The sequence below is a fragment of the Rhinichthys klamathensis genome, unplaced genomic scaffold (assembly GCF_029890125.1).
Source record: "Rhinichthys klamathensis goyatoka isolate OS25496 unplaced genomic scaffold, OSU_Roscu_1.1 h1tg000390l_1, whole genome shotgun sequence".
Taxonomy (NCBI): domain Eukaryota; kingdom Metazoa; phylum Chordata; class Actinopteri; order Cypriniformes; family Leuciscidae; genus Rhinichthys; species Rhinichthys klamathensis.
This window is the reverse complement of record NW_026606893.1, coordinates 367198-388248: the sequence shown is the minus strand read 5'-3', so window position 1 is coordinate 388248 and position 21051 is coordinate 367198. Positions and strand designations below refer to the sequence as shown.

Genomic DNA, 21051 nt, shown 5'->3' with positions numbered 1-21051 from the left:
AAAAAGAATTACTCACCTCACCGATGGAGGACTGGTAGACTGCCTAACCGCAACCCACAGCTCACACTCTCTAATTCTCTCTCTCCTCCTGCACTAGAGTACCTGCAGTCTGCGCTGATGGCCATTATGAGCAGTTTATTCACGGGTGCGCTCGTGAGTCTATCGCCTGGGGGCTCAAGCCGGTAAACAAGCCGTCACATCTCATTTACACAACAGCGCCATTAATCGCCTCCCAAACCAACACCAAGCGCCGGGCCGAGGCGAGAGGGAGACGGCGGGGAGGGAGGATAGAGGTTAAGGCTGGGGTTGTGGAGGCTTGGAGGGGTCAGAGACAGGGGGCAAACAGGGAGAGAAGGGATGGAGGAAGGGTGTACCCAAACAAAAACAAGAGGGAAGGGGGAGATCAGATATGGAGAGGGAATTACTAAGACTGTACCACAAGAAAAGGGCTCAAGGAACCGCTGAGCATCCGAGATGCAAGGATCTCTGTAGGAACACTGTAAGGAGTGATCCGTGAGCCATCACCAATGTGTCGTGTGTATATATATATATATATATATATATATATATATATATATATATATATATATATATATATATATAACAAAAATGTGTTAATGAATTTTATATATAAATATTTACTTTTTCATTATATAATTATACTCTCGTTTATATTTATTTCTTACATATTTATGTATTGTGGCAGAAATACAGGCACATACAGTACATATACACTACATATGTATGAAATAACCCCTTCAGAACCCTCAACATCAACCTGTCAAGGTGTAATGTCAAAATACACATTATCCCTTACAACCGTAGCAAACTGCTAGCAGTGCTTGACAACATGGCTGTTGTAAAGCCCACCCACACATCTAAACTGTTGCCTTTGTCTCCTAAATAGCCCTTATGATCATCTTTCATCTCCACCATATCACCATATGACTAATGCAAGAATGCTAAACTGCTACATGCCAACTCTCCCAGCTACACTCAACCGTCCCCCATCATACTAAAGCAGAATGTGTTTATCAACACATGAACAGGAGAACAAAATGCCTCCACTGTTCCACTAGAATAATTCCCTTCTCTTAATCATGACAGAAGGGGGCAAGGGGTCACATTTCTCAGGTGGAAGCGATAAGAGAAGCTAGGTGGGGTTAGCATAAGGGGGAGAGCTTTTAAACAGTCACACCGCCACCTTCAAAAAGCCTGGAAGATATTAGCCTGCATGTGGAGAGTGAAGGGTCACTATTGAGCGGGACGTGACACTAAAGAGGCCTGTCATTTTAATAACAGGCCCGCTGAAAGGCTGCAGGCGCTGTTACCAGGTGGCTCTGTGATGATGATGTCTTCCAGGCTATAGAGTCCTGGTGCACACAGCCACCTTTTCACAAGCTAATTTGTCCCAAAATGATCTAAAACCCCCATTGCAGTCCATCCCCCAAAGTTACCCAATTACCTCCCACAGGTATTTATCATATTGCACTTCTTATACAGTGCATGGTGGTGGTGCGGGCGGTTTTGTTTGTCGTGTGTGTGTGCGCGTTGTGTAAAAAAAGTCAGCCACCGGGGGCTGCAGGGCTGAGCGACTCTAGAGAAGCAGAGAATTCTGGGCTGTCACTTGCTTATTTTCACCCATTCCAAAGCTCGCGTCTGGGGACCGCTTTCTCTGACAGCGTTCGGACAGCATTCGGACAAATGAAAATCCGCCGTTGCGCGAGTGCCCAGAGTCGGGCAAGTTCAAGTGGAAAATCCCCCCACCACTCCATCTTCCATATCCCTCTTCCATTAGTCCCTCGCTTTCTGCGGACGCCCCTCGCACACACACATCTGTGGCTCTATCTAACGCCTCACTGCCCCAGAATAAAAATGACAACAAATTTCCAGTGGAACACAACAGAAGAGATGACTGGGGTGCGGAAATATAAAAGCCCATTATCGACCGCGTTCATTACACTTTTCACTCATGTTTCAGATCAAAAAATGGACTTTTACACTCCACTGCTCAAACCCAAACTCTGAAACGGCCAGCAAGGCCCTGGGTGTTTCTCTTCTTGCTCTCTCCCTCTCTTGCTGTCTTCAATCTGTCAGGCCTCTTGCATTCTGGGTCACCCTCTCTTACCCTCTCTCTTTTCAAAACAACCTCTTTGAAAAGGAAAAAAAAAGTGCCAAATAAGCATTTCCACTTAATGGACAAAACAGAGAGTTTTCAAAAATAAAAGTTCACAAAAAGGGCTCCGTCCAGAATGGAGAGTCTTTTTGTCCCCCATTGATCTGAGGTGTCTATATATGTGTCCGTTTCCAAAAAAGCCCCAAAGAATTCTTATCAAAACCTGCTGTAAAGTGGCTATTTGCATGATAAGCGCTGCTTTGTTTTACCACGATAAAGAACAAACACAAGAGGTAAATTTTCATTAGGGTCGAAGGACTTTCAAAGTTCATTCTGTAAAATTGATCCCAAAGTGCTTGACCACACAGAGGTGGAGGTTCCAGCTGGCGTCACTCATCTCGCCATCGGATCATCTCAATGTGGTACTCCCTTCACCCAGTGCTACCGTGGCAACGCAGCCTCTCTATCAACGCTCAAGAGAAGGAAACTAATTAGCATGTCTCTAATGAGTCTTTTCTTCTTTTTTTTTAATTAAACGAGGTCCTCAATAATACATGAAAAGAGGACACTTTTTCTTTTCAATTACCAACAAAGATGGGACTGAAGCCACGTGTGTGTATGTAAAATGGTTCTTTATAACCATGATAAATTCTATGCCCTTTCCATCACCTTATACACAAAGATAAAAATAGTCTTATGGTGTGACAGAGATTTTAAAACGTGTGGATTTTATTATGATACTAATTATAAAACATCAAATAAAATGAATGGAAAAGTAAACAATTAAATAAACAAAATCAATTCCATACCAAACAACCATTTGGCTTGTTTTTTTAATTTAAGCAGTTTACAAAATATATGAAAAAATATCAGTTTATAAAGTTTGATAAGAAATGTTTCTAAAGCACCAAGTCAACATTTTAGAATGTTTTCTGAAGGATCATGTGACACTGTGCAGACTGGAGTAATGATGCTGAAAATAGAAAAAAAAAAATTAAATTGTAATATTTCACATCATTACTGTTTTTACTGTATTTTTAATCAAATAAATGCAGCCTTGGTGAACATAAAAGACTTTCAAACCTTCAAAAACATTAAACATATTAACGACCCAAAACTTTTGAACGGTAGTGTACATACAAAATAATTTTAAAACAAATTGAAACTAACAAACCTAATGAAGTGGAATGCAATCCTTGCCTTGGCAAGTTTGAATGACTCTCTTGCACAGACTGAGCCAGATTCGAATTCAAGGTTCTGAAAGATTCAGACAAAAACCTTAGTAGTGTAACTTCTGGTTTCATTGGCACGGCAGTAAAGAAGAGGAAAACTCAGCCACCAAAAGATTTCATTGTTTGTCACACCGCATTCAAATCTTCATAGGGAGCTTAACCTGACCAGCAGCCATTTTCTGTCGGGTTAAATCCATTGATTAGATTAAATGACTTCCTTGCCCTACTCTCCTTGCCATCTGAAAACAGCTTCAAATACCCTGAACCTGAGGACTTTTAGAAATAAACAAATAATAATAATTTGAATTAAGACTCAGAGTAAAAAGAGAGTTGAAATAACAGTAAGAGTCTCTTGACGGCTAGGTGTCGAGCAGCTGAAGGCCTTTTCGTAATGACATAAGTGGTATGACGCATCACTACAAAAAAAAAAAAGGCTAATCCTCCAGCATGACTTGTAAATCTACATACCTGACATTTTTCTTGTTTTTAGAGTCAAAAGTAACGGAAACCCTCCTCAGCGACATAAACAAGGGGCGGTTTACAGTCCCTAAGTCCCTTTAGAAAAACTAGGAACCGGGAAGGGTCGGGGTTGAGGGTTGATGCCCCGGGGCAGTATACGAGGAAGTGACACAACAAAGCAGAATCTCAGGGACCTCTCCTTTATCAGTATGCAGGGTGGCCTTGTGCTGAGGTGGGATAGACTTCACCCCAGAAGCCCAAACAAGTGGGCTACTAAGGGTCATGGGTCGACAGAGGTCAGTGGATCTGACCATAGAGTTGATCCGAAAACATCAAATGTGTATGTGCACGCTTCTTTATAACATCCAGCCTGAGAATGTAGTATGCTATAACCTCTGTAAGTCCCTTTGTAGAGAAAACGAGATTAGCTCTTTTGTAAAACTTCTCAAAAGATGCTCAGGACTTCTGGTTGGCTGCTTTTCAGCAGTCAAAAGAGCCCACCTCCAAGTCAAGGATATTCTGATCCCTATATACGCCCTTTTAAGTGTAAATCTGGTATTGTTTTCCCCTTTACACCCAAAAAGTTAAATGAAAGTAATATCACAATTCTGCTAAACAAGCTGCATAATTTGAAATGCCATTCATGTCACTCTGTAGCACAAATGAAGAAGGACAATGTGAACACTAAAGTGTATTACTTAAAGGGAAAGTTACTCCAAAAATAAACATGTATGACTTGCTTTCTTCTGTGGAACACAAAAGAAGATATTTTGAAGAAAGTCTAGTGACTTTCAATGTATTAACAAAACAAAACAAAACAAAACACACTTGGACATTTTTGTGTTCCATAGAAGAAAGTAAATGTATTTTTTTGTGTGAACTATCCCTTTAAAGTAAAATAAGTATAATCAAAAATAAAAGTGATGCTCACATTAGCAAACACCACAGTTGAAACATCTGTTCAATAAGCCACATACATTATCGAAAGGTGCATAAACAAAAAAAGCAACTTGTGAAAAAAGGTGTTCTGATAAAATGTTCCTTTCATTTTCCTCTTCTTGACTTTTCTTTAGCTCAACGAGCACGGTGAAGCAAACTTCAGCCCAGGGTTCAATCTAATTAGTGTGGTTTGTTAATTAAATGAGTGCGCCACTAACGAGGTAACCTGCTGTTCCTTGATAATGTTAATTACCCTGAAGGGAAAACCTCTCAACACGGTCATTTAAACTGTCAGCTAGCATTCCTCCTGGATTATTGATGATTTGTAAAACACTGGGCGGCTCTCTCGCTCCCCTTTGCTCACTCGTTTACTTGCGCTCTCTACTTTCCACCCAATATGCTCGTATTGACTATACGCCCCTCGCTTCCTGCTTGTGATTAGCAGTGGCCTTGTTCATCTTCTTCTTCTCCTCCATCTCCATCAGATTCAGGCTAAATAAAAAGTGCACCCTAATCTGTACCTACATGCCAGTCTGTGTTAGTCTCACAACTGTGTTAACGCAGGAAGAAGCATGTTTTCATGACTGTGATATCAAAGCTTTACTCTGGTATACACACGCGAGTGCGTCTTGTCACATTTGACGGGTGGGCTAAAGCAGGCAGTTATCACCACTGCCCCAATTCAACATGGCAGGCATGAAGACAGTTTCCCAACAGTAAGAAACAATATTAACACACATGCAAAATGCACAGTGTATTGTTAAACAAGAACTGATGATTACTTTGTAAAGATAGCCTGACTATAATTAATTTATTACCATTTATATGCTGCACATGACATGCGGACAAAAATATATATATATCGTGGTCACAAATTAAGAATGCGTTCCCGTTTTAGTAAATTGTGGCCATGATATAATAATTTGTTCCACGATTTAGCAAATCATAGCCACATTGTACTCATTTGCTCCCTTGTTTTTATTTAACTACAACAAGGAAACAAATTATTATATTGTGCGCACGATTTACTTAAACGAATTAGTAAAACGCGCTGATGTATTAAGTTGTGGGAATGATTTGTTAATTCATGGCCACTATATACATATTTTTTGGTTTTGTCTTTGGTAAAGCAATAATGCAAAAATTTTAACAAAACTTTGGTCTTGGTACTGATAGATCTAAGCTCTCCACACTACTCTATTCCCAAGATTCCTGCTCTAGACCCTGAGTGTGTGTGTGTGTGTGTGTGTGTGTCCAGGTGCTACAGGAACGTGCACTCAAGCTAGAAATGAAGCTTGGTTTTTAAGTAGTGCCATTGTTCAGCTCTTCACTACAAAGAACCACATTCACAACTCTGCTCTTATAATAATATAGAACAGACGGGGGATGGGAGACGATCAGAATCAGATAGTCAAGAACTTTATTAGACGAATATCTGAGAAAGTACGACATGACAAATAGGGCTGGGTGATTCAGCTGGAAAAAAAACTGTTCTTGATATTCAATTTCACTAAATTAAAAATATTTACATTTTTCATTTATATGCATCTTTGCAAACAAATCACTGAATCGGAGTTCAGCGTTTTAAATGATTCAAGAAAATGAATCAAGCTTACCAACTTTTTAAAAAGTTATATCATAAACGTTTTTAAAACTTTTTTAACAAGGAGGGATTGTGGAGCTAGTATAATAAAGCTGCCTTTAGGAAACTAAATGGCCTAATAAGAAGTGCATTAAATTCATCATAATTTGCATGATGTTGCTTGATTTGATAACACAACCAAAATCATCATACATACATTGAATATTTGATATACCACCCAACCTTAATGATAAAACAAAACAAGCATGAAGGGAAAGGACAAAAATGTGATTTAGATGTGCATCCGCTCGCATCTGATGGTTATAAGAAGTGTTTGTATGCTTGTATATTCTAGCTTGTGTTTGTGTGTGGCACTCGTACCTGCACAGGGCTCTGTTTGAGCTCGTTGCTGCTGGGGGAGTTGAGTCCTGTGGCCTGCTGGAGGATGAACTGGCGTGCTGCCTGGAGGGCCTGTGGACACGAGACACAGAGACAACACAGCGGTGAGCACCACACATACACACACCTTTGCACTCTGCTTACATTTCCTCAAAATCACAGGAGGGATACACTTAGCACTGCATGGTGGGCCCCACCTGTTTGCCAACCTGAGTGAGCGGGGCCCCTCCCTTACAGGGCCAGAAATGGGCCTTGCTTTCTCTTCAGACTGAGAGGGAGAAAATGCAACTCTGTAACTCTACCGCACCCTTTTTTTCCTTTCTCTCACACTTCCTTAGATAATCTGTCCATTGTGCCGCCACTCCGAGATCCGTCCTACATCATGTGGCAACGCTTCGCTACCCTACGAACAGATGACGGCAGTATTCGTTTGGATTTTTTAAACTGTACCCGCACAGGATCTTTGGTCCAATGGCAAAATGCGGCTCTCAAAACAAAAACACTAGGCAACAGTAAATCAGTGGGCAAACAGCTTTTTGAAGAGCGCCATCAGGATGCACATTTGCTTCCTGGCCCTGAAGAGAGAGAGGAAGGTTACATAGTAAATATTGATTTATGAAAGGGGTGTGTGTGTGTGTGTGTGTGTGGGGTTGATGTGGCTGAAAAGCCCTCTTTAAAAAAGAAAAAGAAAAAAAGACCTGACACCAAACATAAATCCTCAGTCATACTTCGATATGCTAACCGAAAAAAAGTTTTAGACATTTTAAGCCAGCTTTAATAGTTCATCTAGCTGTAAACTCACTTTGAAGGCAAATCTATATGGTTTAACATTCACTGTCATTAGAAGGATAATTCATCCAAAAATTACAATTGCCATCATTTATTCACTCTCATGTCATAAACATAGCATAAATGTGGTCCATACAACTCAAAATATATAAAGTATTCTTAAGTCATACAACAGCTTTGTGTGATCAAATATAAATGTGAGTACTCTTTGGTTAGTAGTGAAAAGTAATAGCAACTGAAAATTCAGCAGTATTAAATTACATTAAAGTATTGTAAATACATTGTAAAAATCTTAAGAAAAAAGTAATAATACAATGCATGGGTCATACGGACAAATTTTTTGTGCTTTTTTTGAGCATGACAACGCCTGGCAACTTTCTGCTATTGTTGTAGTGGAAAAAGCGGCATATATATTCAGAAGTAAGTTTGACATAAGACACTAAGGCAAATGAGTAAACAATGACAGAATATTCATTTGAACTACCCCTTTAAAACATGGCCATTTAGCACTGATCTGATATCAGTAATAGACTGATAGTGCTAATAGCCATTATATCAATTGCAGAAGTACTTACTGGCTAAATGTGTGGGAGGGTGCATTTCAAAGCCCAGTCCAGGACCCTCTAAATAAATGGTGCCAATCCATTTAAGAGAGATACACCTCTGTCTTTTTTATTGTAGAGGGGGTGGTGGGGGTTTTAGAGAGAGAGAGAGAGGGGGCCAAAAAAGGCGAGAGGCCCCCTATATACAATCGGCACATGAGAGAGAGAGAACATGCAGTGGTCGGTGTGATGAAAACCATCTGCATCAAGAGCACTTGCTACTTTTGCTGAGGTCGTAATCGAGCGGCGTGCGCACACACATTCGCGCATGCACACACATGCTGTGCAGGAACCCCCCCCCCTCCATCTGTACACATGACCTCAGCGGAGGGCTGGATAAGCTAAAGTGACCGGCAGCACCTCCCAGCTACGACCAGCTCTGAGACTACAAACTGATGGCATGTGGTGTGAATTACTTCTTACAGACGTGTGCGCGCACACACACAACCAGAAACAACTTGGACCAGATGGTTGTCTGGCAACAATGATAAACAATTGGACAAAACTGTCGCACTGATTACCACTTTATTAAAGTCTTCTTTGATTTTCATAAACGCCATGATTATTTGGATTAAATGGTAGCAGTTTAGTGCACACATTTAATCCTAGGTAATTTACAGTGTACTAATTTAATGCACAGCCCCTTCAGGAACAACCAGAGGTTAAGTGCCTTGCTCAGGGGTGCAATGGTGATAGATTGTGATATCAGTAATTTTGCAGTGACTGGGTCTCCCCAAATAGGACCACCCCTAAATTTGCGTTGCCAGTCTAAAGCCTTAACTATTAGGCTAAAACCATCTTAGATCCATCTCATACCTTCTTTCTTGGACCATTTCCTTATATTACAGGAATAGTTTACCCAAAAAGAAACATTTTATTATCATTTACTCACCCACATGCAATTTCAACCCTGTATTTTTTTCTCTCTTGAAAGACACAACTAAAGGCTAAGCAGAATGTCAGAGCAGCTCTTTTCCATACTATTAAAAACTCCAAAAAAGCACCATAAAGGTGTCATAAAAGTGGTCCATTTTACTTTTTTCTTTGTTCTACGCAACAAAAGATGAGACAACAGAAGGGCAGAATGTCCAAGTAGATATTTTCCATAAAAACAACACAAGAAGCTCTAAAAAGGACAAAAAATAAAATCATACAAACTATTTATACATAACAAAATAAACAAAAAAAAGCATAGAAGCAACATAAAAGCTGTCCAATACAATGGTAATTTATCAAATGGCTTTAGAAGGCTTAAAATATAGCACACAAAGTGTATGCACTGCTTTTATTTTTTGCCATTTTAAAATCACTTTTAGAAACTTTTATGATGGACATTTAACCTAATATCTAAATTTGTGCTGCACTGAAAAAAAGAAAATAATTTGAGCGTGGAAAGATATTTTCTTAGCTACAGCGAGTCATAATATGTGAGAAACAGACAGGGATTTGAAAAATTAGAAGCAGATGTAGTACACAAGCTGTATGGATGGACCATTTTACAATTTTCTTTTAACATTAAACCTAAAAAATAGTTTTTACTTTTTTGGTGCTTGTTTTCGTTGTGTGGAAACGAACTGCTCAGAAATTCTTCCAAACATCTTGTTTTGTGCTGCACTGAAAAAAAAAAAAAAAATTGAAAAAGAGTTTGGAATGGCATGGGGGGTGGGGGGAGAGAAATTTTGGGGTGAACCTCTCCTTTAAGGAGAAAGGCACAGCACCTAGTGAAGAACAAGTGGTCAGCATGGCTGGTCTTAATCACGATGCACTCAGATCAACAGTGGGACCGGAGGCTGGTGACACTAAACTGGCCCAGAATTAGAGTAACTGGGGCAGTGAGTCTCTCTGAGCAACAGGGGAGAGGCTCCGTTCTGTGGCTGGAGAATCTATTGAGTCTGACTTGCCAATTTTATTGCTTTCACGAACAGTGGAGGTTAAAAAAAGATTTGGAGTACAAACAGAGTGGAAAAAATGCTTTATAACTTCCATCCATACATCTAAGCAGGGAGTGAAAAACACATCCAGATTTCAAAAGGGAACATGAGTTGCTTCTTTCTTCTCGCTCACCTACTTTCATCTTATCTCTCTCTCCCATCCACCCCAAAGCCTCGTGGCATTCGCTGGTGAGCGCTGCACCTTTAAAGAAAATATGAGGGAGGCCGCGGCTGGTCGGGTCCAACAACAGTTCCATTGTGCTGTTGAGTTAGACAGGTTTTATTGCAGTGCAGGGCGGGCGGTAGGACGAGCCAGAGCGAGAGTGAGAGCGAGTGAGAGAGGGGAAGGGGAGGGTGAAGAGGTCAGAGCCCAGCTTGGCGGCCTTAGCAGCACAGTGTGTGAGTTCTTCTGACTTGTCATCGGCCCCCCCCGTAAATCAACACTCCTGACATTGCCTTTAATAACAGAGCATTTTTTAATTCAGCAGGGTCGTTGTGGGGGGGGGGGGGGGGGGTTGCTGGAGGGTGTAGGGTGGTCAGAGGGGTGGGTGTAGGGAGATTTAGCAGGGGGCTCCCTCTTCTTCCCTTTTTTCCCCTGTCTTTCTTTTCCTTTTTTCTTTTGGCTCTCGCCCTCCCCTCTTTAACAGGCTTCAAAAAAATGGCTGACAACTGGGTTTCTTTTCTTTTTGCAGGAGAGGGGGAAGGAGGGGGGCTTTCGGGTGAGGGTCCATTATGGGAAAATAACAGGGACGAATTCGTTTTGGCATACGCACGTAGTACGACTCGCTCTCGTTCTAGCAAAGTTGTGACAGTCGCGTCCGTGCGCACAGACGTGCCAGCGTCCAATAATAATACGGCAGATTAAATTTTTGAGCCGTTCTACGGCGGACGTTCCAAAACAACGCAGTAAAACACACAAACAGGGGTGATTGCGCGCCTCTTTCCTGGATGTCCCAGCTTCTATTCATTACGCTCAGGTTGCTTAAGTAAACACGACTGGGAGGTGATGAATCAGAACCCTAATCCGCCTGTGTTTGTGGGAGTGAGAATGAGGGAGAGGGCAGAACACGGGGCGCTCACTCGCTTTTTCTCTCTCTCCAGTAAATCTAAACAGTGAAGTCGGCTCCTCTGCGGACAGGTGGGCACCATATGCTGGAATGATCCATCATCACTGACAGAGAACCATTGTTGATGCCTGCAACGTCCCCCCACAACCGCCCCCGTAGAAAAACAGAGCCCACGGTGGGCCGTCCATGGGTGTGGGTGGGTGGATGGCGGCGAAGTGGTAGGGGGGCCAGGGTGGCACGAAGGGTCAGAGGGAATCATGTTACTGGAGTTGGCGGATCCAGAGCTGAAGACAGACTGAGACTGAGACTGAGACTGCCACTGTATGCTCGGAGAAGCTCAGGAGACATTGATGGAGATGAGGGTAGAAAGAGGCAGGAATAAGAAACAAAGACTAATCCTTCATATAAGAGTAACGTAGAGATATAAAAAAAGAAATGATGACAAAAGAGAAGAGAAAAGTTCAAATGACATTAGAATAAGAAAAACAAATGAAAAAAACAACAAATGAATGTGGACAGTCAGTTACTGTAGACAGTCTTAGATATGGTTTAGATCTCTTCTGAAACTTAACACACATACTGAGGCTTTAACTTATTTTTTTCTGAGAATTTTTTTTTTTTATTATTTGTTTTCCATTTAATCTTATTGCATTCTAGGAGAAACATTTGAGATATTAAAGAGATGTAATTTTGTCTTTCCTACGGGCCTGTCTACATCAGCTTTATGAAACCGCTGTGGGCCACACTCGACCAGTCAAACCCCTGCCTCTGTGCTGACCTCCAATCAGAGTTAGATATGATGTGCAGTTATTTATAGTTGGCTAGTGAGGACCCTTTTAGAAGAGGTCAACGAAGTAACAGTGGTGGCCTCCCTCAGGGCCATGCCGCTGCGTTTTTAATTCATTCTTAAATAAACCCCTGTCAACATGCTCCACTTACACTCTGGCTTCTACTGCCAAATGGCATATTTATCCGCACTCGAAGCGGCTTTGAGGTATTATGTCTCACATTGTGACTTGACACAATCATTTGTTTTATCTCACACAACTTATTCACAAACGAAATCTATATTTTTTATGATATTATAAGAAAACAAAAAGCAACCAAAGTTATAAATCCCTAACTGTATGCTCACAAGTTGCTCTTTCATTGCTCAGGAAACAAAATGGAGTTCTAAGTTGTCTTTCATTGAAGTATCAAACTTTGCCTCAGATGTTTCTCCAAAAATTCCTTAGGATAAATAAAAATAAATTAGATAAATGTTGATATACATTAAAATTAAAGTAAATTGGAAGAAATTGATGAGAAATTTTAATATTTGTATTTTAGTATTTGAATGAAGACTTGACAAATATTAGCATATCGTGAGACTTTCTTGAGACTACTAGAGTTTTTCTCAGGAGAAAATTTGAGCTCTCCATATCTCATCGCGGTAGGAACAATTAAATAGATCTGATTATTCTTTCCTATGGGTTATTATAAACAAAGAAATTAATTATATAGTCTAATAAATGTCTCAGCGCCTTGTGGTGCCATTTTAGACTAAACGCAAATAGGTGAGGTCAGTTTTCTATTAAAATGAGAAAAAAAATAGCATTTCAAATGCACTCTGTAATTTGTTCTCACTGTTTAGGAAAGCAACAGGGTGTGCTCTTCATGCGAGTAATGTTACCTACCTCATGCTACAAACGCACGCATGGACAGATGTGGTCAGACACTCTACAAACAAACCCAAACACACCACAAAAAGTCTATTTTAAGGGTGTGAAGACAGAATATATTTCCAATTTGCAAAATAGCAGTTCGTAAATAACTAGCCAAAGCTTATTTTCCCCTCACTCAACATCAACGGTGTTTAAGGCGGGACTGGAATGTGAACGTTTAGAAAAAAAAACATCCTGCGTCGCACCGAGGGGGAAAAAAGAACCAAACTTAACCTTCTTTCAGCGGTACAAACCGGGAGGACTTGTTACACTCGGGTGCTTTTGTTCAGCATGCACCCTGCATGATAGCCACCTCTGAATCAGGAGCGGAGAGAGGAAGACAAAGGCACCCTTTTTTTTCCAACCGGTGCCATTCAACCTTAAAGGAAAAGTAAAGCTATGCCAAAAGCTGCTTCTTTTGAGGTTCGGGCTTGATCCTCCTGGAATTAGGAAGTTCAGCTTTCTCCTTGTAATGTGTCTAAAAATGAAGACTTGAGCTGTTTCTGTTTGCTTGCATTGGATACAAGAAACAGAAGAAGAAGAGGGGGGGCGAGATGAAAGAAAAGTTTCACAGATGTAATGTAAGCCGGCATCCAAAACGTCACTCATGTGAGGGATTTGGCAAAAATAATCATACCTGCTTGTACAACCTCTTCAAGCTCTGAGTAACTACAGACACACAATGCGCCCGCTCCTTTCCTTTCGCCACTCCTGACGGCAGCCACTTTATTACTCACGAGTGTGACAACTTGTGGGATTGCTTTGTATCTGAATGGCATATTTACGTGAAGTGTGGCTTTCGGTAGCAGTTGCTTGTAATGTATCAAATGCATCACTGTCAGCTACCAGAGGAATCTGCCACTGCGGATGTGTTTGTCCACACAATCGAAAGCGTTACGCACCATCGCTTATGGAGTGTTGGCCAGGCCAATACGAATGTAACTTTCCAGAGAGACTATCCGTGCCGATAATCGCTAAAGGATGAATTATTGTTTGCCAGAGAACCAGACTTTTACTCTATTTTGATGCTGGAACGCTCTGACACAGCTGGTGACCAAATGAGCTTCGTCTACAGCGGCTGCAGGCAGACATACTGGGCCTGTTAGCAGCTGTCCACCCCGGGCTACAGGACGAGGTGTGGATTGTAGGACAGGATCGGGTTTACAGGCCCGGGCCAAGGTTTCGCAGATCTTAACTTGGTCCCCATGACTCATTACAGTCGTAGCCTGCAGAGCTGTCCAATTTCACGGTGGGTTTCAAATAAACTGCACTTCTGACCATATTTCTCCCTTTTTTCCCCCTCTCTCTCGCTCCTTTTTGGCCCAAGCTGGATTTAATTTGCCACTTCCTGTTCCATCATGCGGTTCGCAGTCACTCGTCACATTTGTTTTTGTTCAGATCCATTAGAACACGCATCTGAAAATGGCAAAATCGAGTGAATTATTCAATGCCGAAATCATCTGAAAACACCCGCCGCTGTCCCTTTTTGCCATTTAATGTAATGTTTCCGCAATCTAAAGGCTATAGCAAAACCTTAAAATTTAAACAGCTACAGCAGACTCCCATTGGCCATTAAAATGAGGAAAGGGTGAATTGGAGCCAAGGCAATAAAAAAATAAAACTAAGGGAGGAAAACACTTCAAAATATGCTGTAATGTTTGAAAACCCTGACCGCTTTCGTTTTCTTTTCTTTTTTTTTACATCCTATTTTTCACAAAGGGGACCTGTTTGAAACTTGCTGCCTCTGCTGCTTTCCAGATGTGCGTTGCTCACCTCTAAGTCCCCAAAAATGTTAAAACAAAAAACCTGCTGGAAAAAAGTAAATAAGGACTGCAACACGATAGCAGCGGTGTTTTGGATGTCAAAGAGATTTTGTTTTTGAAAACTGTGAAAAAGATTGCGAGGATTGCATGGCTGTTGAACCCATTTGGGGAAGGCAAACAGTGAAAGAGGCTCAAATGAGCTCATATGTACCTGGTGTCTCTCTCTGCAGTAACTTATCCCCATGTCCCATACTGAAAGAGCAAAAGAGGAAGTGTAATCCACTATGGCTGGGCTCTCTGGGCATCATTACCTCGTTGTTGGCACCGTGAGCTCTCACTTTGTAGTGCTGAGGACCACAGCATTAGTGAGAGTTCAACATTGAGACAGCTCGGAGAGAGAGAGAGCTCGGAGAGTTCAGGATACGGGTCGTCTCAAAATCCTCCAGCCTCGGCAGCCGCACAGCCGGCTAATTGATGGCAATTGCACGGCAGTTTTGCTGTGGTTTTCTTAACACCGCCCTTCTGGCAGCCAAACAAAGTTCTACTTGATAGGGTTTCAACCTCTCTCTGCTGTGCGGACTGCAAAAACTAATAAGCAAAAATGGACTTTCAAGGTCTTGTCGTATTTGAGAGCTTTTCAAGATCTTGGAGTGAGTCTGCAGGGATGGTTCGGCGTAAAAGGAAGGTGTTGGGGTGTGATGCGAGTCATGGCTTGAGTGACCTAGCCCAATGGGACGCGGTCCAAAACCCATCCTCCTACACACATGCTAAACAGACTGACCTGGTATCCATGATGAGGATAGTGCTAACTGGCAGCAGGGCTTCCCATCTAAACCACACATATGGAACGCATTTCTTTGTTATTATTAATAAAGAAAAAAATTAATAATACACACTCGGGATGTTGCCAAAAGCAAGAAAAAAAAGGACACATGCGGTGTATTGTTTAAACAGAGGAAAACTTGAAACTGCTTGCTTGGAGAAGAACTAAAAAAAATAAAGTTCATGCTTTTAGTCTGATTTTGATTTTACACCTGGTAGTGGCTAAAGTGATACTGATCTTTAGAAAATATTCAAAAGGGATAAACGGCACATTGAATTGAAAAAGTTTCTGCCATCTGTGTTTAAATGGGAGTGAGGCGGTTTTGAAGACGAGTTAGGAGGGAATAAATCTTACTGAGAGGAAACGGAGTGCTATGAGGCCACGTTTCACATCTTTAAGCACAAATGCCAAGAGCGAAAGAGAAGAAACAACTGCCGTGTCCAAATAGGACACTTAAAATCTCCTATAATGATGCACAATGTGAATAAGATAAAGCAAACACACTTTCTTTCAGCACTGTGAAAGCAAACCTTCAACAACACCGAACCAGCTCCAGGTTTCACATGTTCTTCATCAATATTCAATTACATCAGTAGCATCAATCTACATCATCAATCCGTGTCACACTGCACAAAGCGGCCTTCATCTCGCTTCTATCTCCACCCTTGGCTATTAAGGAGAAGAAAAATAGAAACCAACATTCTCTCTCTTCTCTTCTCCAACAACGCCTCTCCCTGTTGACTTTAGTCTCTTTTTAAGATGGCAAACACAAAGAGCAAGCGGAGGCAAGCTAATTAGCAACACTTAAAAAGGGATCTGGCTTCATTGTTTGCAGTCCCTCGCCCTCACCAGTTACCAGGGCAACAACTTTGAGAGTGGTGCTGTGCATATTTCTTTTGCTTTTTTCTTCGTCTTTTTGTTTCCCCTGGGGGTTCTCCATTTTTTGGAGCCTGGAGAGGGCCGTTGGGAGGACAGAGATGGAGAGCTGAGGGGTCTCTTAAGCCGAGTGCAGAGCGGGGGCTTCTGGGATGGCGTAAGGTTAGGCCTCTGCATTACACAGCACAATACAGAGTTCTAAGTGGGCATTGAAGGCAAGGAAATTGGGCTTAGTGAGTACGTAAGTGTGCATGTGTATTCAGCTTGGTTAAAAGGAAAACCTCACCTGTATCAAAATCATATGACTTTATTTTTCTGTGGAACACAAATTATTATATATATTTTTTTAAATGGAAACATATTGTGACTGGGGCTCCAAAAAGCCCCATTTACATACTTAAATTTATCATGTCACGTTTGATTTGGTTTTAGTCAACTTAAATTTCAGGCTACTGCTAACACAAATCTGTTATGTTTTTTCCGAAGTTTGGGATTGAAAAGTTAAAAAGTGGATGAGATTGTAATGTTTTTTAATCTCTTATTGCACCAAGGCTGCATTTATATGATCAAAAATACAGTAAAACGGTATTTATTTGAGTAAATTTTTGACTTTTATGGGGGGGGGGGGGGGGGATGTTTTTTGAGGAACTGTTCCTTTAAGAAGTTAAAAGTGGCACCAGTCCTTGACAATTTACTCTCTTTTTCTACCTTATGTGTTGATTAGAGCTGATACAGCAAAAACACATGCCAATTAGTGTCACTTATGGCTGTTTCCTGACGTGGAGTCCAGCAGGAAGTATACTAAGGCTAAAGAAGCCCTCCCTCTGCCTCGCTAACTCTACAAAACTGAAATTCCCTCCCTTGCCACCCTCCTCCTCCTCCTCCTGCCCCTCATTCTCTCCATCCTTCCTCCATTCCTCTCTACTTCAACTATTACCTAAATCTCCCCCTCCCACTCCTCACAACTCTCTCCGAATCACTAAATCCATTCTCCTGCCCTATTTTTTTCCTGTCCCCATCCTTTTCCTTCCTTTTTCTCCTCTCCTCCCTCTCTCCCCAGTGGTTTGTCAATCAGCTCTGAGGGAGTTATACCTCCAAATGCCCACACATTAGTATCCAGCTGAGAATCTTTCATAATCGCCATGGTGACTAGAAGAAGGTCAATGCTTGATGTGCTTCAAGCACTGCCTATGAACTGCCCAGGCCGTGGAAATTACAAGCACAGAATAAAAGGTGGCTTTGTGGCACCACTTTAGACAGTGGGACGTAAGTGTTTGTTGGTGCGAATCTATTATGTTTGAGCATGTTCGCCAAAACAAGAGGCTAAATGAGGGCTTGTAAGTCAGAGGGCAAAATATGATGGAGAAAAATTATGAATAAAACTTAACAGTGTGACAGTGATTTTTTACTTGCCGTTATTGCCGCAGAAATTACACACTCCACCTTTAATAAACGTTACAATCTTTGTCAAATTATTATTTTTTGAAAAATTAATAAACCGAATTAAAAAGCTTAAATAAATGAATGAAAAATAAATGAATTAAAAATAAATAAACCGGAAACATTTTGTGACCAGTGGCTCCAAAAAAAGCTATATGGCTCATTGACACATTTAAATTTAAATTTAAATTAAATTTAAATATGTCAAATTTGGTTTGAAAATATACCAGATATTCAGTCAATAACAACTTAAATTTCAGGCTATACTCCAAACACAAATATATATATTTTTCAGAACTCTTTTAAAAATGGATTAAATGAAATATGGAGAACAATTATCAATAAAAATGTATATGTTTTATTGCTGTTAATTACACACTCCACCTTTAATAAAAGTTTGTAAATGAACAACCTTGTAAATGAACAAAATGAAAATGCTTAAAAATTATAATAAATAAATAAATATATACATTAAAAACAAATGCATTTATTAAAAACAAATTAAATTAATGATCAAAAATAAGCAATAAAAAAACAAAAACAATTCATCCCTCCATCCATACATGTACTGCTCTGATTCTTTCTAACAACATGTTACCAGAAGTCATTTCACATCTTGTTGTTCTCGCAATTATTCCCATATGAGTTTGTGATTATTGTAAATGTGATTGTGTTGGTTGACAGTACTACTGTGGTCTGGCTATGTGTGTGGAACTGATCTGACCCCAGCTGTGCTGGCAGTCCTTCTGAGATGATCTGGATAGACAGACGCACTGGATAGACGCAGGAAGAGGCGACTGTGTGTTGCCACAACTGCTCCTAATATCTCCATACACAGAGAGAGAAGCAAACCAGCACACACACGTATGTAAATGCACACTAACGGCGGCCCTCTTTAGCCTTCTCAAAGGTTTCCCTGGAAAAGCCATAAATTAGTTTTATTACCCTCCCATAAATATGACATTCCCACATTCCAGAATTAGGACTCCACGTGTGAAAAAATCATTAGATGAAGAATATGAAATATCTCAGAGCACATGTGAAATACATTACGCTTCATATGAACCTTTACTTATAGAAATGTGCATGTGTATCCAATCCTAGACAGCAACTTTGGTGTCAAACGAAACCATACATTTTTCGAGAGAAAAAACATTATCTAGATAAACCCACAAACACATTTCCAAGTTCTTATTTTCTTCATTTCTGAGAGCATTGAGCGAACACAACAAAGCGAGTAAAGAAACGTCCTCAACTACTTTTTCTTAACCATGTAAGAAGCTCAAAGCAGGCTAGCTTTTCAATTGTACAACAGGAAACCAGCACGCCGGAGGTCTTTTTTGGAATAGCTGCGGCATCTATTGAGGTCGTCTACAGATGCTAGGCAACTACCCTCCCTTAACGCCTCCCTCTAAAACCCCTCGCACCTCCATCACCACCAGCGTTTTGTGACCAAGCTTGACCTTTTCTTCTTCACTGACCTCCGTACAATGAGACAGGCCACAATTAAAAGTGTGGAATGCTTTTAAGCGATGACACCTTTCAATGGGCTGAAAATGTTCGATTTACTGGATGTTATTAAGCTGGCTTCAGACCTGGCCCCCATCACCTTGCATCCTTGTCCAAAAGGGATATGATCCCTGTATTTAAGACTCTCCCTCCCCTCCCTTTTTGTTCGTTAGACTTAAGCTGTTTGAGGGGAAGATGAGAAAGAGCGGCTCTGTACGTGTCAGTCGGCCCAAGGCACTGTGACCGCTGACACGTTTGGCTGCAATTGGTCAAATGAGCTTCATTTCACACGGAGGACTTGATACGGCCATTACTGTCCGCCGAGTGCTGAACAGAAGGCCGTTCCCAACAGTAATGAGACGGGAGAGAGGCCAAACACCCTGACTGTCAAAGCGTCCAAACTTCCTTTCTCACCATGCTTAGCATTTTACACGCAGAAACCCAATTAGAGCGTCTAGACTACCTCACGGGTACCTATGATCTGCCATCAGGACAGCCAACTCAATATGGCCTATCTGTCCAGACATCTGAGATCTATATGCCTTTATCCACTCTTTCCATCTGCGGCGTGGACAGTTTAATTAAAGCTACCATTACGACCAATTTGCAGAGTCCATTATGGCCTCTTAATGGTGGACGGTGCCAGAGAAAACAAAGAGTAAAGCAAACGTCACACGGAGACGGGTAATTCTGAGTTGTAATAACATAAAAAGTGGGGGTGGGTTATGATACAATGACCACAGGAAGAAAAACCATCAAGTGTCCCTCACAATATAGACCAAGGACAAGAGAAAACACAGAAATTGTTAGGAACACTTATGATCCAAATATAACTGGTCAACATTAGAAAAGTGTCAAATTACTTAAATTTCAAAAATCAAGTAGTTGGTGGGTTGCTTGAGCATGTTGTTGACTTTTCGTAATCTGTATAAATGGGCTGGTTTTTATATAAAAACTGACAAACTGACAGATGACCACTGTTGACCCATTCCTCATCAAACCAGCAGCCAGCAGCCATATCACCCTGTAGCCCAAGACTGGTTGCCCACTGAAGCTAAGCAGGGCTGAGCCTGGTTAGTACCTGGATGGGAGACCTCCTGAAAAAACCAGGTTGCTGCTGGAAGAGGTGTTAGTGAGGCCAGCAGGGGGCGCTCACCCTGTGGTCTGTGTGGGTCCTAACGCCCCAGTATAGTGACGGGGACACTATACTGTCAAAGAGCACCGTCCTTCGGATGAGACGTTAAACCGAGGTCCTGACTCTCTGTGGTCATTAAAAATCCCAGGATGTCTTTCGAAAGAGTAGGGGTGTAACCCCGGCATCCTGGCCAAATTTGCCCAGTGGCCTCTGTCCATCATGGCCTCCTAATCATCCCCATATATATATATATATATATATATATATATATATATACACACACACACTGATTGGCTTCATCACTCTGTCTCCTCTCCACCAGTAAGCTGGTGTGTGGTGGGGGTTCTGGCGCAATATGGCTGCCGTCGCATCATCCAAGTGGATGCTGCACATTGGTGGTGGTTGAGGAGATTCCCCCTTCCATGTGAAGCACTTTGAGTGCCTAGAAAAGCGCTATATAAATTAATGAATTATTATTATTATTAAATCAAATCCTTTTCCAAAAGAGTCAAAGAAAGTCAAAGTGAGTGGAGAGTGAGAAGAGGAAGGGAGAGAGACAGTGAAATCATCTGCCATCTCCTGTCTGTAGGCCATCTGATCAAAAGAGCCAGAGCTTTACGACGATGTGGTCTCCATATGCACCAGCTCCAAACCATAACCAATGTTAAGATGTCAGTGTTTGTCTA

At 41.3% G+C, this 21051-nt stretch overlaps 1 protein-coding gene across 5 annotated transcripts in view; it reads right to left on the bottom strand.

Moving 5' to 3' along the window:
• Window positions 1-21051, bottom strand: part of foxp4 (forkhead box P4) — a 126510-nt gene that overhangs the window by 56440 nt on the left and 49019 nt on the right. For all 5 annotated transcript variants that reach the window (XM_056234128.1, XM_056234127.1, XM_056234131.1 and 2 more), the window contains exon 3: window positions 6710-6799. In XM_056234128.1, the coding sequence (XP_056090103.1) occupies window positions 6710-6799 (90 nt within the window). The remainder of the gene's footprint in view (window positions 1-6709; window positions 6800-21051) is intronic.